The 16,631-nt window shown below is 47.6% G+C and overlaps 1 protein-coding gene across 2 annotated transcripts in view; it reads right to left on the reverse strand.

Annotated features, from left to right (window-relative positions):
* Positions 1–16,631, reverse strand: part of LOC121280752 (noelin-like) — a 78,977-nt gene that overhangs the window by 11,478 nt on the left and 50,868 nt on the right. For both annotated transcript variants that reach the window (XM_041192913.1, XM_041192911.1), the window contains exons 2-4: positions 10,748–10,897; positions 7,169–7,324; positions 457–676 (exon numbers count right to left, since the gene is read on the reverse strand). In XM_041192913.1, the coding sequence (XP_041048847.1) occupies positions 457–676; positions 7,169–7,324; positions 10,748–10,897 (526 nt within the window). The remainder of the gene's footprint in view (positions 1–456; positions 677–7,168; positions 7,325–10,747; positions 10,898–16,631) is intronic.

The raw sequence follows: 16,631 nt of genomic DNA on the forward strand, positions 1-16,631 counted from the left end.
TGTGCCGGGATGTGTCCCCTTGGGGCGGGTTCACAGTTCAAATACCGATGGTGAGTTTTTGGTTTAGATTCTCTGTGTGCTGCTGTTTATCTTAGGTTTGGCCATGCCCTCAGTAGTCAAACAGCCTACCAACAATTACCCTCTTTGTTCCCACCCAGGATAGGGAGATCACTGAAACCTCAGTCACTCAGGCAAGTTGGGAATAAACTGTGTTTTTCCAGAGAGGGAGGGGGTGCAGGGGCAGGAAAGGGGGAGTAGGGGAAACGGTGACTTTCAGGGCTCACCTTTCCCCACCACCACCCAACCCCCTCACCCGCCTGTATGCAGGGGAGCAACCAGAGACCCTCAGGACCCCACCGTTGCTGCCTCCGATCCGCGATTCAGCACTCCCCTCGGACCCCGAGGGGAGCAGCCAATTCCGCGTAAGCCGTTTAAGACGCGCGATTCGGGGCCTACCTAATTTTTGCATGCAGGCCCGAAGCCTGTCCTCAAGATTGGAGACTCTGCCCAGGAGCTCTTCATAGTCGTACGCTCCGATCTCCTCCTGAAGCTCGGCCAGTACAGCCGTGAGATTCGTCGCTTCCGCCTTAAACTGCAACACCAACTTGGCGTCAGCTTTATATTGTTCCAGCACGGGGATTAAAGGCAACAGTTCATCCATTCTCGATTTTAGGGCCTGCAACGGGTAAAATAATCTCTATTCAGTCGCAAGTGTGGAAAAATAAAAATCCCAACAGCTCCCCGCGGCCCCTGTCTAAAGCTGTTATAAATATAATTCCCATTTCTTTCACGACCTCAGGATGCCCCCACACTGCTTTACAGCCAATGAAGTACTTTTGAAGTGTAGTCACTGCGGTAGGAAACACAGCAGCCAACCTGCGCACAGCAAGCTCCCACAAACAGCAACATGCCATTGACCTGATAATCTGTTTCATTGATGTTGGAGGTGGTCAGGGAGAACTCCCCCTACTTGTCTTCAAATAGTGGCTGTGGGATCTTTAATGTCCTCCTGAGGGGGCTAATGAGGCTTCAGTTTAACTTAACATTTGAAAGACGGCACCTCCAACAGTGCAGGGCTCCCTCAGTACTGAACTAGAACGTCAGCCTGGATTATGTGTTCAAATCTGTGTGCGTGTAACGGGATCCCTGAATTGGTTCTCCCTGGGGGTATGGGTTCCACAGGCACTGGCACTCCCTTGTTTTGTCATCTGGAGGAGCAGAGAGTGAACACTACACCAAAATAATTTGGGAAAAAAAGCCTTTATTTTTTTTTATTTTTTAGAATGCGATTGGGTTAACATGCTTTCAGTCACGTAACAAAAGGACATTCAGTAGAGATGCATCAACATTTTTTTGATATATTTATATATAAATTTTAATTTTTTTTAAAACTATTGATGGTTAAACGGTTTAACATGCAGGAGAATCACAGCAAAGATTAACAAGTCAGCTCTATATGTATTAAAGAAAGCCTTAAAATTGTCATGTGATTTTTTTTGAGTTTTTTTTAAACTATATAATAGTGCAAGGTCAGGAGCTCAAGTCCACGGTTACAAAGAATTGGACTTGTATCTTCGTTCAATCAATGCCGCTTTTCAAAAAAACTTTCTTAAACTTAGCCCTGCAAACAAAGAAAGGTAAGAGCGATACTATTGAGGAGTTCCCGCAATTTCCCCACTCCCGACTCCCAGAGACACAAGTACTCGTTTTAAAACCGGACCCACCTCCACAAATACAGGCACACACAAGGGGCCAGGTCGCCATCACCAGCACCTTCATTTTTCTGTCAGTAACACATTCCTCACATACTGAGAGTCACTACAATCTCTATCCTTCACATTTGCAATATTACAAAGGAAAATTACTTCCAAATTTTTCACAGCTTTTACTGGAAATTATGAAGCAAAATATCCCCACATTAGCAGCTTCCTACCGGGGGGTACAGGTCCCCGACTCTCACTGGGGGGTACGGGTCCCCTACACACCCCGACTCTCACTGGGGTGGGGAGGGGGGGGGGGGGGGGTGGGGGGGGGGGGGGGGGGGGGGGGGGGGGAGTACAGGTCTCCTACACACCCCAACTCTCACCGGGTGGTACAGGTTCCCCCACAAACCCCGACTCTCACCGGGGGTGGGGTACAGGTTCCGCCACACACCCCGACTCTCACCGGGGGGTGGCGGGGGGGGTACAGGTTCCCCCACACGCCCCGACTCTCACCGGGGGGTACAGGTTCCCCCACACACCCCGACTCTCACCGGGGGGTACAGGTTCCCCCACACACCCCGACTCTCACCGGGGGTAGGGGGGGGGATGTACAGGTTCCCCCACAAACCCCAACTCTCACTGGGGGGAGGGGGGTACAGGTTCCCTACACACCCCGACTCTCACCAGGGGGTACAGGTTCCCTACACACCCCGACCCCTCACCGGGGGGTACAGGTCCCCTACACACCCCGACTCTCACCTGGGGGGGGGGGGGGGATGTACAGGCTCCCCCACACGCCCCAACTCTCACGGGGGGGTACAGGTTCCCCCACACACCCCGACTCTCACCGGGGGGAGGGGATACAGGTTCCCTACTCACCCCAACTCTCACCAGGGGGTACAGGTTCCCCCACACACCCCGACTCTCACCGGGGGGAGGGGGGTACAGGTTCCCTACACACCCCGACTCTCACCAGGGGGTACAGGTTCCCTACACACCCCGACCCCTCACCGGGGGGTACAGGTCCCCTACACACCCCGACTCTCACCTGGGGGGGGGGGGGGGGGGTGTACAGGCTCCCCCACACGCCCCAACTCTCACCGGGGGGTACAGGTTCCCCCACACACCCCGACTCTCACCGGGGGGAGGGGATACAGGTTCCCTACTCACCCCAACTCTCACCAGGGGGTACAGGTTCCCCCACACACCCCGACTCTCACCGGGGGGAGGGGGGTACAGGTTCCCTACACACCCCGACTCTCACCAGGGGGTACAGGTTCCCTACACACCCCGACCCCTCACCGGGGGGTACAGGTCCCCTACACACCCCGACTCTCAACAGGGGTACAGGTCCCCTACACACCCCGACTCTCACCGGGGGGGGGGATGTACAGGCTCCCCCACACGCCCCAACTCTCACCGGGGGGTACAGGTTCCCCCACACACCCCGACTCTCACCGGGGGGAGGGGATACAGGTTCCCTACACACCCCGACTCTCACCAGGGGGTACAGGTTCCCCCACACACCCCGACTCTCACCGGGGGGAGGGGGGTACAGGTTCCCTACACACCCCGACTCTCACCAGGGGGTACAGGTTCCCTACACACCCCGACTCCTCACCGGGGGGTACAGGTCCCCTACACACCCCGACTCTCAATGGGGGTACAGGTCCCCTACACACCCCGACTCTCACTGAGGTGGGTATAGGTCCCCCACATGCCCCGACTCTCACCGGGTTGGGGGGTACAGGTTCCCCCACACACCTCGACTCTTACCGGGGGGTACAGGTTCCCCCACACACTCCGACTCTCACCGGGGGGTACAGGTCCCCCTACACACCCCGACTCTCACCAGGGGGTACAGGTTCCCTACACACCCCGACTCCTCACCGGGGGGTACAGGTCCCCTACACACCCCGACTCTCAATGGGGGTACAGGTCCCCTACACACCCCGACTCTCACTGAGGTGGGTATAGGTCCCCCACATGCCCCGACTCTCACCGGGTTGGGGGGTACAGGTTCCCCCACACACCTCGACTCTTACCGGGGGGTACAGGTTCCCCCACACACTCCGACTCTCACCGGGGGGTACAGGTCCCCCTACACACCCCGACTCTCACCGGGGATATACCTGAAAAACCTGCACATTTAATTCAAATCAGGAATCATGCTTTTAAAAATGGACCTGATGACAAATTGAACTGAACAAGGCTAAACCCAAAATCTGAAGATAAGATCTTGAGGACAGAGTGAAAAAGGCAGTTTTATGATGGAAATATTGCCCCCACAACAGTCAGTATTAGCCAACCATTTAGATGGATTCCCATCGAGTTTGATGAACGAATGACTGAATGATAATTAAAGTTGGGAAGTGATTTTCCTGTCAGGATGGTTAGCTTGCTGGGATATATTGACCTGGAAGCATTTCTCAATCTGTCAACATTCCCATCGGGATAACAGCAGGGTTAACAAAACTAATAAGCGGGATATGCAATTGACATAACACAAGGATCACTATTGGAAACAAACCCATGAGCTCTTGATTCTGACCCTGATCCATTTGGGTGGCAGGGGACAGGATCAATGGGCAGCGGAGAGGGGCTGGTGGGGGTGGCATTGAGGGACTGGGAAATCTCAGGAAGGGCGGGGGGCAGTGCAGAGAGGTGGGTGGGCACAATAAACAGTTATCAGTGGGGTCTGGGATGTACCTGCATCAAGCCCATAGCAGCTGGATGTTAGAAGGGTTGCCGGTGTGGGTCAGGCCAGGTGTGGGGTGAGCTTTTCTTTGTTTTCTGTCATCGAGGACATGGGTAGGTTGCATGAAGGTGATAGCAAATCCTTGGCAAAGCTGATACTGCAGCAGGCAGTGTATTAAACAGTATTGTCAGCACAGGTACAGCCTATAGGGCCCCAAGGGGTCCATGCTGGTGTTTATGCTCCAGATGAGCCTCCTCCCAGCCCTTTTGATCACACCTCAACAGCACATCCTCGTACTGTGTCCCTGCAGTTCCATATTCTCCCCACTCTCTGGGTAAAGAAGCTTCTCCTGAATGAATGGCTGAATTTATTAGCGACTAACTTTTATTTATGGCTCCTAGTTCCGGTCTCCACAACAAGTGGGGACATCTTTAAATTTATCCAATTGAAATCTCTCTTAATATTAAAGACCTCGATCAGGTCACTTCTCCGCCATCTCTTTTCTAGAGAAAAGAACCCCAGCCTGTTCAGTCTTTCCTGACAGTTGTAACCTCTCTGTTCTGGTATCATCCTTGTCAATCTATTTTGGATCTTCTCCAGTGCTCTGTATTGTTTGTATAATATATAGACCAGACCTGTACACCACGCCCCAAGTGTGGTCTAACCAACGTTCAACACAAGTTTAATCGAACTTCTCCGCTTTTCAATTCCATCCCTCTAGAAATGAACCCCAGTGTTTGCTTTTTTATGACCTTATTAACCTTTGTTGCTATTTTTAGTGATTTGTGTATCTGTACCCCCAGATCCCTCTGACCCTTTACCCCATTTAGACTGGTAATTTCAAAGGAACATGGGACATCCTTATTCTCCCTATCAAAATGCACCATCTCATACTGGCCGATATTGAAGTTTATTTGTCAATTACATGTCCATTCTGTAAGTTTATTAATGTCTTCCTGTATTTTGTCACAGTCTTCTTCAGTATTAACTACAACCTCTCATTAACCATACATTTTGAAATTGTGCTTCCAATTTCTGAGTCCAATTTTAAAAAATGTAAATGGTGAACAATGGTGGTCCCAGGGTCGATCCTTGTGGAATACCACCTCCCACCATCTGCCAGTCTAAGTAACGACCTTTAATCCCAACTCCGTTTTGTGTTTTGCCAACTTTCTATTCATTCTGTTACCTGCCCCTGACTCTACACACTGACCTTATTTGTGTCCCTACCCATGTGGTACTTAATCAAAGGTCTTTTGAGAATTCAAATATGTTATATCTGCTGCATTAGCCTCATCCACGCTTTCTGTTACTTCTTCCAAGAATTCAATATGGCTGGTGAAACAAAAGGAAAAGTTTCCCTTTTGAAAGCCATGCCTATGACTCTTCATTGTAATTTCATTTCTAGAGCTTTTTCCATTATAGGTTTCAATAACGAATCCATTGACTTTCCTGTCAGTGACATTAAGCCAATTAGTCTACATTTCCCTGGGTTTGCTCTGTTTTCTTTTTAAATATAGAAATCACATTAGCTGTTCATCAGTTCTCTGGCACGTTTCCCTTTTCTAATACATTATTTTATATATATGTAATAGAGCCTCCGTTATCTCCTGCTTCACTTCTTTAAATTTGCGTGGATGTAATCTATCTGGACCAGGGATGTTATTCTGTCGTAGTTTGATTAGTTTATTAATTATCTCCCCTCTTTCTATCGTAAACATTTTTATCTTTTTGATCTTCTCTTCTAATCTCATTGAAACACATGGGTTGACAGACTGGATGCAGGGATGATGTTTCCTCTGGCTCGGGGGGGAGGGGGTGTGGGTCTAGAACAAGGAGTCACAGTCTTAGGATATGGAGTGGGCCATTTAGGATTGAGATGAGGAGAAACTTCTTCACTCAGGGGGTGGTGAACCTGTGGAATTCTCTACCATAGAAGCTATAGAGGCCAAGTCACTGAATATCTTTAAGAAGGAAATAGATTTCTAGACTCTAAAGGCATCAAGGGTATGGGGAGAGAGTGGGAGTAAGGTGTTGAGATAGAGGATCAGCCATGATCATATTGAATGGTGGAGCAGGCTCGAAGGGCCGAATGACCTACTCCTGCTCCTAGTTTTTATGTTTTCACATCCACCATGTTGGTTCCCCTTAGTAAATACCAAATAATTATTCAAGATCCTTGCCATTTTGCTCTCATTAACAAAGAGCCAGGACAAGCACATGGGCTGAATGGCCTCCTCCTGTTCTTAAAACATTTGTGGCCAGTGATTTTTAAACTTAGTGAACCTAAGGGTAAAGTAGTTCACAGAGGGAGTGAACGTGGATCAGCCTCTGCAAAAGTTAATTCCGGAACCCCTGAAAGGAAACAAGATCAATAATCTGCTGAGATAGAGGATCAGGGGTTGTAAGAGCTCAATCTAATTACATTGGGGGTGAAAGAGAATAGAGATCCTGGAGCCGGGTGGGGGGTGGTGGTGTGTGGAGGAGCCCATGACTGAGGTTGGCAAGTGTGAGATGAACAGGTTTGATGGGCTGATCGTCATTTCCTCATCCTTGTGATCTTCTGAATGCGACAGAGGAGTTCATGGCTGTTTTGTGACCTGACCAGTTGACTCAATAGGTCATTGGGCTCCCCTCAGAACGGGAAGGCTGTGCCAAAGTCTTGTTGGCAAATTACTCAATGACTACATATGGCTGACAAACATTTCTCGGCCAACCAGACCAGCCCCACAAGCAGAATGTGAATCTATCACGGTGCTCACTGTACCTGAAACTGTCGGGAGAGATGTGCTTTGTGACTCTCCTCCACTTGTTTGAATTTTGTTTCCAAGCCTCTCATCTGTGTTTCCATTTTCTCCACGTATTGCAGGTCTCGCTGGGTTCGTCGATCCAAGACCTCTATAGATTGAGTCATATTCTGCACCTGTAACAGTGAAGGGGGACTGAGATTGACTTCCATTAGCTGATAAATGGGGACAATTCTACATCCACCAATTGCCCACAGTCCATATTCTCAATCTTGCTGATGATCTACAGCCAGGAACACAGCATGCTTGTATATAAGACGAATCAGCTGGTCACAGGGTCCTTACATGGAGATCATTACTACATGGTCAAAGAGTTAGAAGAATCCCACTCAACAGAGATACCTGTGACAAGAATATGCAACTGCATCGTGACAGCTGACATAACAAAATTACATACAAACATATGAAATAGGAGGAGTAGGCCATTCGACCCCTCAGACCTGCTCCACCATTCAATAAGATCATGGCTAATCTGTTTGTGTTGTGTTTTACATTCTCATCTACCCCTGATGACCTTTGATTCCCTTGCCTAACAAGAATCTATCTACTTCTGCCTTAAGAATATTCAATGACCCCGCCTCCACCACCTTCTGAGGCAGAGAGTTCTAAAGTCGCACAACCCTCAGAAAAAAATTCTCCTCACCTCTGTCCTAAAAGAGCGACCCCTAATTTTAAAACAGTGCCCCCTAGTTCTGGACTCACCCACAAAAGGAAACATCCTTTCGACATTCACCTTGTCAAGGCCGTTCAGGATCTTATACACTTCAATCAAATCACCCCTCGCTCTTCCAAACTCCAATGGAAACAAGCCCAGTCTGTCTAACCTTCCCTCATAAAGCAACCCACTCATTCCAGGTATCAGTCTAATAAACCTCCTCTGAACCGCCTCCAACACATTTACGTCCTTCCCTAAATAAGGAGACCAAAACTGCACACAGTATTCGAGGTGTGGTCTCACCAATTCCCTGTATAACTGAAGCATAACATCCTTACTTTTATGTTAAATTCCTCTTGTAATAAAGGATAGCATTCCATTAGCCTTCTTAATCACTTGCTGTGCCTGCTTACTAACTTTTTGTAACTCATGCACTAGAACACCTAGATCCCTCTGCACCTCGGAAATCTACAGCCGTTTTCCATTTAAGTAATACTCTTTTTTAAAGAGTATTCTTCCTGCCAAAGTGAACAGCTTCACATTTTCCCACATTAAACTCTAAACAGAAAGTGTTGATATGTGTGGCTAAAAACAATGACACCAAGGGCTGGGTTTTCCCACAGGACTGGGGGGGTCCTACTACTTCCTATCAGCAAGACTGGTGGCGCAATCTTCTGGGAGGCAGCCTTCAAATAGGACAGCGAGTGCAGAAGCGGCCAGTTGAGGACGGTGGGTGGATTCCTGATCAGAGGTTCACCAGTACTTGGGTTTCAACATCCTCACAGGAAGAGGACAGCGATGCTAAGACATGCTGGGGACTGCAAGGGCATCTCAACAGAGACACCTTGGAGGCATGGATCCAATTCAAATATGATGAGGGCCAAAGTCAGTTAGTCCCTCGGATGGGAGGGAAACTCCAATGGAGGAATCGAGTGGGCCGTAGGTACAGCCTTTCTGACCTGTTGCCTGGTCATTGGGGCATGGAGCCTCTGTCTCTGATGGCCTTCTCTCTGGCCTGCGACAAGGAGCCCTCCTTCGTTGAGATGGTGAGGCCACATGGACACCGCTAACTGTGGCCTTAACAAGAGCGAAACGGGCAGCTCACCCTGGGAGAGGTCCTTGGCAGTGGGGATGCATCAGGGAACTGTTCTGAAATGGCTTCCCCCTATTTTTCCCTTCTCTCTTGCCTCCAGGCCTGACACTATGGGACCAGGAAGATTTAGCCTCATGAGTCTGGAAGTGTGCACTGGCCCTGTGTATTACTTAACAGGTACAGCAGCGTAATTCCCAACAGTCATCCCCTGCCCAATATTACTACAGTAATTACCCAGCCATACCACCCATCTCCAGTTACTGCAAAGATTACACTCCCCACCCCTGCCCACCAACCACCACCCCTGCCACCCACCCCCACCCCCCCCAGAACCCCACCACGACTCCACCATTACCCCCAGACATTGCAGAAACATCAGGAAAATTACTGCAACCATGGATAACTAAAGAAGTTAGGATTATATTAGATTGGAACAAAGGATTGACCAAATTAGTAAGGAGTAATTAGTAAGGAGAAGAGTTAGAAAGGGAGTGAAACTTGAGGAATTTGAAAACAAGGATGACAATTTTAAAATTGAGATATTATCGGATCAGAAGCCAGTGAACGTGTGATCGGTGAACGAGCTTAAGATATGGGCAGCCGTGTTTTAGATGAGCACAAGTTTATGTAGGGTGGACAGCGGCAGGCAGTCTAGGCGGTCAAGTGTAGAAATAGGTCACTGAGGCATGATGAAGGTTTTAGCTATAGATGAGTTAAAGCAGAGATGGAATCAGGTGATGTTCTGGAGGTGAAAAGGGGCCGTCTTTGTGATAGTATGGATATGTGGCTAGAAATTGACCTTGGGATCAAACATAACACCAAGGTTACAAATGGTTTTTCTGAACGTAAGACAGTTTCCAGGACAGAAACCTATGGTTAGGGAATGGAGTTTGTGGTCTTTGCAGGAGAAGGCAAAGATAATAGCTGCACTCTTCTCAATATTTAATTGGAGGAACTTCCAGCTTATCCAACATTGGATGTCAGACAAGCAGCCTAGCAAATCCGAGACAAGTGAGGAATCCAAAGGGGTCAGATAGCACTGATTTGTCAGTGTATACATGGAAGCTGCTGCTGTGTTTTCAGATGATATCACCGAGTGACATGTAGGTGCAAAATGGGAGGGGCCAAGATAGATTTTTGGAGGACACCAGAGGTAACAGTATGGGAGCAGGAAGAGTGGTCATTGTAGATGATTCTCTGGTTACGATTAGATCAATAAGAATAGAACTAGATGAGAGCAGTCCCACCCAGCTGGACCAGTGAAACCAACTGCGTTTCCCTTTGAAAAAACCAGCAGACTTGATGGGCCAAATGGCCTCCTTCTGCTCTATACTACTCTAGGATTCTTTGGGAATGGAGAGGCATTGGAAGAGGGCAGTGTGGTCAATGGTGTCAAAGACTTCTTTGGGAATGGAGAGGCATTGGAAGAGGGCAGTGTGGTCAATGGTGTCAAAGGCTGCAAACAGAAGGACAAGGAGGGACAGTCTATCATGGTCACATAGGATGTCATTAACAACGTTGGCAAGGGCTTTTCAGTACTTGGCCAGAATGGAACCCTGATGGAGAAATTCTAATGGATGTGGGAAAGATAGGCAACGATTTGGGAAGCAACAACATGTTCAAGGGCTTTGGAGTGCAGGTGCAGTTTGTAGGTTCCCCACATGTCTGCTGTTATGTGGTCTGTTACCCAGGTCCATATTTTACGTGAGATTTCCTCCTGTTTCCATGCACAGAAAGCCCTAGCTAGTGGCTTATGCTGCTTGTCCCTAACTTTTGCAGAGCCTGCCATACCTTTTCCAGGAGCTGCCTCAGCTGCTTGGTCCGGGCGTCGCGTGAGCACAGAGTCTGCTGGGGAGCCACCACGGTGCAGATACACCTCCCTTCACTGTCCGGCGCAGAGCTGAACACACGCCAGCCATCCTCAGCATTGTCTGGTAATACCTGGGCAGGAAAGAGGATGTAGATCGCCAGAAAGAGCAGAGAAATCCGGTACAAAGGAATGCACAAATTGAACACAAAGTGAGATTTAAACACTTGTCCCACCCTTAATGGAGACCCAATTAATACAATGAAACAACCTATCGGGATAAAAGAAAGACTGAATGTAGAAGAGGAGCACATTCTACACCAGGTGTAAGGTGCATTCCAGCTCCAGAGAATATACATCCAGGTAAACTCTGACACCTTGATTTCTTGCTGCACCATACGCTTCAAATCAGTTACAGTTTCACAGTCCGTCTCTGTCCGATTCTATCCCCCTGACTGTGTGCCTGGACATGTGAATTTGTCTACCTGCGTATCTCTCTCTGCCCCCATATGTAGCAGGCGCCGAGTAACCTGTCGTCCAGATGATTGGGAAATGGAGTGATGGGCCATTTGTTTGAGCAACAAACTTTAGGAGGAACTTGAGGAGAAACACAGAGCTGCGCCCTGCCAACACTGGTTTTTTTTGAGTGTTGCTTTGCAATGTCCCCTATCTGCCTAAGCTCCAAAAGCTGTTGTTCGAATGCGAAGGAAAGTTCTAACTGCAATTGTCACTAGACAGGATTTATCAAGAATGCAGCAGATTCAGACATTATGAGCCTGTGTCCCGCAGCACAAGCACAATATGAGATTGCAGTACCCAGGAGGCTGAACAATTTACAAGTTATGTAACCTGAAAAAAAGTTAAAATAAATGATCTTGCCCACTCTCTCATCTAACCATCTCAGTTTTTCCATCAGCAATTCTTTTTTATTCGTTCTGTTTTTCTGTCAAATCCACTGCAACAAACTCCCAGTGGAAAAAACTCAAAGGAAATCTAACCCATATCCATATTTAAGCTACACAGTACCACTCAGAATTTAACCAAGCTGCCGAGTACACTTTGCTACTCAATTTAATTCATGACCTGAAATCAAATTGAGATGAAGGGGTTGTCCTATGATGAGAGGCTGAGTAAATTGGGTTTAGCTTCTCTGGAGTTTGGAAGAATGAGAGACGATCTCGTTGAAACCTACAAGATTCTGAGGGGATTTGACAGGGTGGAGGCTGAGAGATTGTTTCCACTGGTCGGGGAATCTAAAACACGGGGGCTCAGTCTCAGGATAAGGAGCCAATCATTTAGGGCTGAGATGAAAGGGAATTTTTTTACTCAAAGGGTTGTGAATTCTCCACCCCAGAGGGCTGTGGATGCTCCATCGTTGAATACATTTAAGGCTGGGATAAACAGATTTTTGGTGTCTCAGATAATTATGTGATCCGGGGAATCCTTAGAATTCTGAAGGATTCCAGTAAGAATAGATAGAGTATACCCACTTGTGGGGAAGAGCATAACTAAGGGGCTATCAATATGTGATGGTCACTAATAAATCCAATTGGAATTCAGGAGGAACTTCTTTACCTGGAGAATGGTGAGAATATGGAACTTGCTACTACAGGGAGTGGCTGAGACAAACAGTATTGATATACTTGAGGGGGAAGCTGGATAAACAAATGAGGAAGGAATAGAAGGGTACGATGACAAGGTGAGCTGAGGAAAGTTGGGAGGAGGCTTGAGTGACTCAATAGCCTGTTTCTGTTGTGTGTAACTTACATAATTCTAACTCACACTGTCACCCACATTCCACCTCCAACCTCCCCTTTACTTTCCCCCTCCCGGTGAAATGACCAAGCTGCCACTTTGTTGGAGACTCGGAGATCAGTAATTGGGTGCAGGCCGGTCTCTGGAACGTTACAGACATATGCTGTTTATAATCTTACATCTTATTCTGAGGGCAGTTTAGAGCTGGTCTAATATACCAAACCATTCTCCTCAGGTTTGAAGGTTTAAAAGTGCCAATGACAACAGACAGTCTGATTTACTGGGAAGATTCACAGCTGAGAATTGGGACTGGGTTTCTCACAGGTATCGCTGTTTTAGCAGCAGTGCCAGTGTCAATGTCCAATTCTTCTTGCTGTCAGTCGCACTTCACATCCCCCCGAATGCTGTCCCATTTCCCCCCTGAATCCTGACCCCCACCCCACTTCCCCCCTCCCTGCCCTGACCCGTCCCATTTCCCCCCTCCTTGCCCTGACCCGTCCCATTTCCCCCCTCCCCGCCCTGACCCCCGTCCCATTTCCCCCCTCCCCGCCCTGACCCCCGTCCCATTTCCCCCCTCCCCGCCCTGACCCCCGTCCCATTTCCCCCCTCCCCGCCCTGACCCCCGTCCCATTCCCCGCCCTGACCCCCGTCCCATTCCCCGCCCTGACCCCCGTCCCATTCCCCGCCCTGACCCCCGTCCCATTCCCCCCAACCCCGCGCTGACCCCCATCCCATTCCCCCCCTGAACCCCGTCCCCGGTCCTATTCCCCCCCTGAACCCCGTCCCATTCCTCTTCTGACCCCCATCCCATTCCCCCTCTGACCCCTGTCCCATTTCCCCCCTCCCGACCCTGACCCCCATCTCATTCGCCCCATCCCCGCCCTGACCCCTGTCCCATTTCCCCATCCCCGCCCTGACCCCTATCCCATTTCCCCATCTCCGCCCTGATCCCCATCCCATTCCCCCCAAGCCCCCGACCCCCATCTCCTCCCTCCCCGCCCTGGCCCCTGTCCCAGCCCCCTCACCCTGACTCCCATCTCTTTGCCCCAACCCTATCACCCCCACGATCCCCATCCCATTTCCCCCACCAGGACACCCACCCATTCCCTTCCCAACATACGAACGTATGAACGTACAAAAAAGGAACAGAAGGAGGATATTCGGCCCCCTGAACCTGTACTACAATTCGATAAGATCATGGCTGATCTGTGTTTCGATTTCCACATTTCCAACTACCCTATAACCTTTGATTCCCTTGCTTAGTAAAAATCTTTCTAACTCTGCCTTAAAATTATTCAATGACCCCGCCTCCACCACCTTCTGAGGCAGAGAATTCCAAAGTCGCACAATCCTCAGAGAAAAAATTTCTCCTCATCTCTGTCCTAATTTTAAATCAGTGCCCCCTAGCTCTGGACTCACCCACAAGAGGAAACATTTTGTCCACATCCACCTTGTCAATACCGTTCAGGATCTTGTATACTTCAGTCAAGTATCACTCCAATGGAAACAAGACCAGTCTGTCCAACCTTTCCTCATAAGACAACCCACTCATTCCAGGTATCAATCTAGTAAACCTCCTCTGAACCACCTCCAATGCATTTACATCCTTCCTTAAATAAGGAGACCAAAACTGCACACAGTATTCGAGGTGCGGTCTCACCAATGCCCTGTATTACTGAAGCATAACATCCTTACTTTTATGTTCAATTCCTCTTGTAATAAAGGATAGCATTCCATTAGCCTTCTTAATTACTTGCTGTATCTGCTTACTAACTTTTTGTGACTCATGTACTAGAACACCTAGATAGCTCTGCACCTCAGAGTTATGCAGCTGTTCTCCATTTAAGTACTCCTCTGCGTTTTTGTTCTTCATGCCAGAGTGAACAACTTCACATTTTCCCACATTAAACTCCATCTGCCAGATCCTTGCCTACGCACTCAATCTATCTATATCTGCCTGCAATCTCCTTATGTCCTCTTCACAACATACTTTCCTATCTTTGTGTCATCTGTAAATTTAGCTGCCTTGCCTTCACTCCCCTCATTTAACTCATTGATATAAATTGTAAAAAGTTGAGGCTCCTGCGGGACTTCACTTGTCACATGCTGCCAATCAGGTAAAGACCCAATTGTGTATACTCTGTTTTCTACCAGCCAGCCAATTTTGTATCCATGCTAATATATTACCCCTATGCCATGAGTTTTTATTTTCTGCAATAAGCTTTGATGTGGCACCCTATTAAATGCCTTCTGAAAATCCAAGTACAGCACATCTACGGGCGCCCCTTTATCCAAAGTGCATGTTACTCCTTCAAAGAACTCCAATAAATTGATTAAACATGATTTCCCTTTCACAAAACCATGCTGACTCTTCTCTATCAACTTGAGTTTTTCTAAGTGCCCAGCTATAATATTCTTCATGATCGATTCTAATAACTTCCCCACGACAGACGTCAAGCTAACTGGTCTATAGATTCCTGTTTTTGGTCTCCCTCTCTTCTTGAATGGAGGGGTTACATTTGCTACTTTCCAATTTGATGGAACCTTTCCAGAATATGGTGAACTTTGGAAACTTAACTCCAACACATTGACTACCTCATTAGCCACCTCTTTTAAGACCCTAGGATGAAGTCCATCAGGACCCGGAGACTTGTCAACCCACGTTCCATCAGTTTGTTTAGTACCGCTTCCCTAGTGATTATAATTTCACCAAGTTCTCCTTCTCCCTTCCACCTTCTGATTTTCAGCTATTACTGAAATGTTTTTGTATCTATCCCCTATAGTGAAGACAGAAGCAAAATATTTGTTCATTTCACCCATTTCCTTATTATCTATGATTAACTCCGCATTCTCACTCTTTACAGGATCAACATTTAGTTTACTTACTCTTTTCCTTTTTAAATACCTGTAGAAACTCTTGCTATGTTTTTACATTTCTAGCTAGCTTCCTCTCGTACTTTAACTTCTTTCTCCCGATTAACCTTTTAGCCATTCTCTGCTGTTCCTTATATTCTGACCAATGATCTAATCTCATCTTTGCACAGTTAAATGCTTTTTCCCTAAGTTTGATGCTTTTTTAACTTCTTTAGCTAACCACGGTTGGTGGGTCCTCCCTTTAGAATTTTTCTTTATAATAGGAATATACTTATTCTGTGCATTCTGAAGTATCCCCTTAAATGTCTGCCACTGCTTCTCTATTGATCTATCCCCTAGCCTAGCACCCCAGTTCACTTCAGCTAGCTCAGCTTTCATCCCCACATGGTTGCCCTTATTTTAAGTTTAAGATACTAGTCTTAGGCCCACTCTTCTCCCTTTCAAACTGGATGTAACATTTAACCATATTGTGGTCACTGTTACCTAGGGGTGCCTTCACCCGGAGGCCATTAATTAATCCTGTCACATTACACAATACCAAATCTAATATAACCTGCTCTCTGGTTGGTTCCAGAACATGCTGCTCTAAGAAACTATCTCAAAAGCATTCTATGAACTCCTCATCCAGGCTACTACTGGCAATCTGATTTTTCCATATGTAGATTAAAATCACCCATGATTATTGTTGTCCCTTTATCACAAGCATCCAATATTTCTTCTTGTATACCTTGTCCCCCATCATGATTAGTTAGGAGGCCTGTAGACCACTCCCACTAATGACGACTTTCCCCTACTATTCCACCCAAACTGATTCTACATTCTGATCTCCTGAACCAAAGTCATTTCTAACTATTACACCAATGCCATCTTTGATTAACAACGCTATCCTTCCATCTTTACCTAGCTTCCTATTCTTCTTGAATGTCATATTGTCCCCTCAATATTCAGGACCCAATCCTTGTCATCCTGCAGCCATGTCTCCGTAATGGCTATCAGATCATACTTATTTACTTCAACATGCCCTTTGTGTTTTGTATTTGTTCACGGGATGTGGAGGGCACTGGCTAGGCCAGCATTTATTGCCCAACCCTAAATTACCTCTAAACAAGGGCAATTAAGAGTCAACCACATTGCTGTGGGCCTGGAGTCACATTTAGGCCAGACCAGGGAAGGACGGCAGATTTCCTTCCCTATGGGACATTCATGAACCAGTGGTTTTTACGACCACGAAACTATTGT

The sequence above is a fragment of the Carcharodon carcharias genome, chromosome 8, assembly GCF_017639515.1.
Source record: "Carcharodon carcharias isolate sCarCar2 chromosome 8, sCarCar2.pri, whole genome shotgun sequence".
NCBI classification, from domain to species: domain Eukaryota; kingdom Metazoa; phylum Chordata; class Chondrichthyes; order Lamniformes; family Lamnidae; genus Carcharodon; species Carcharodon carcharias.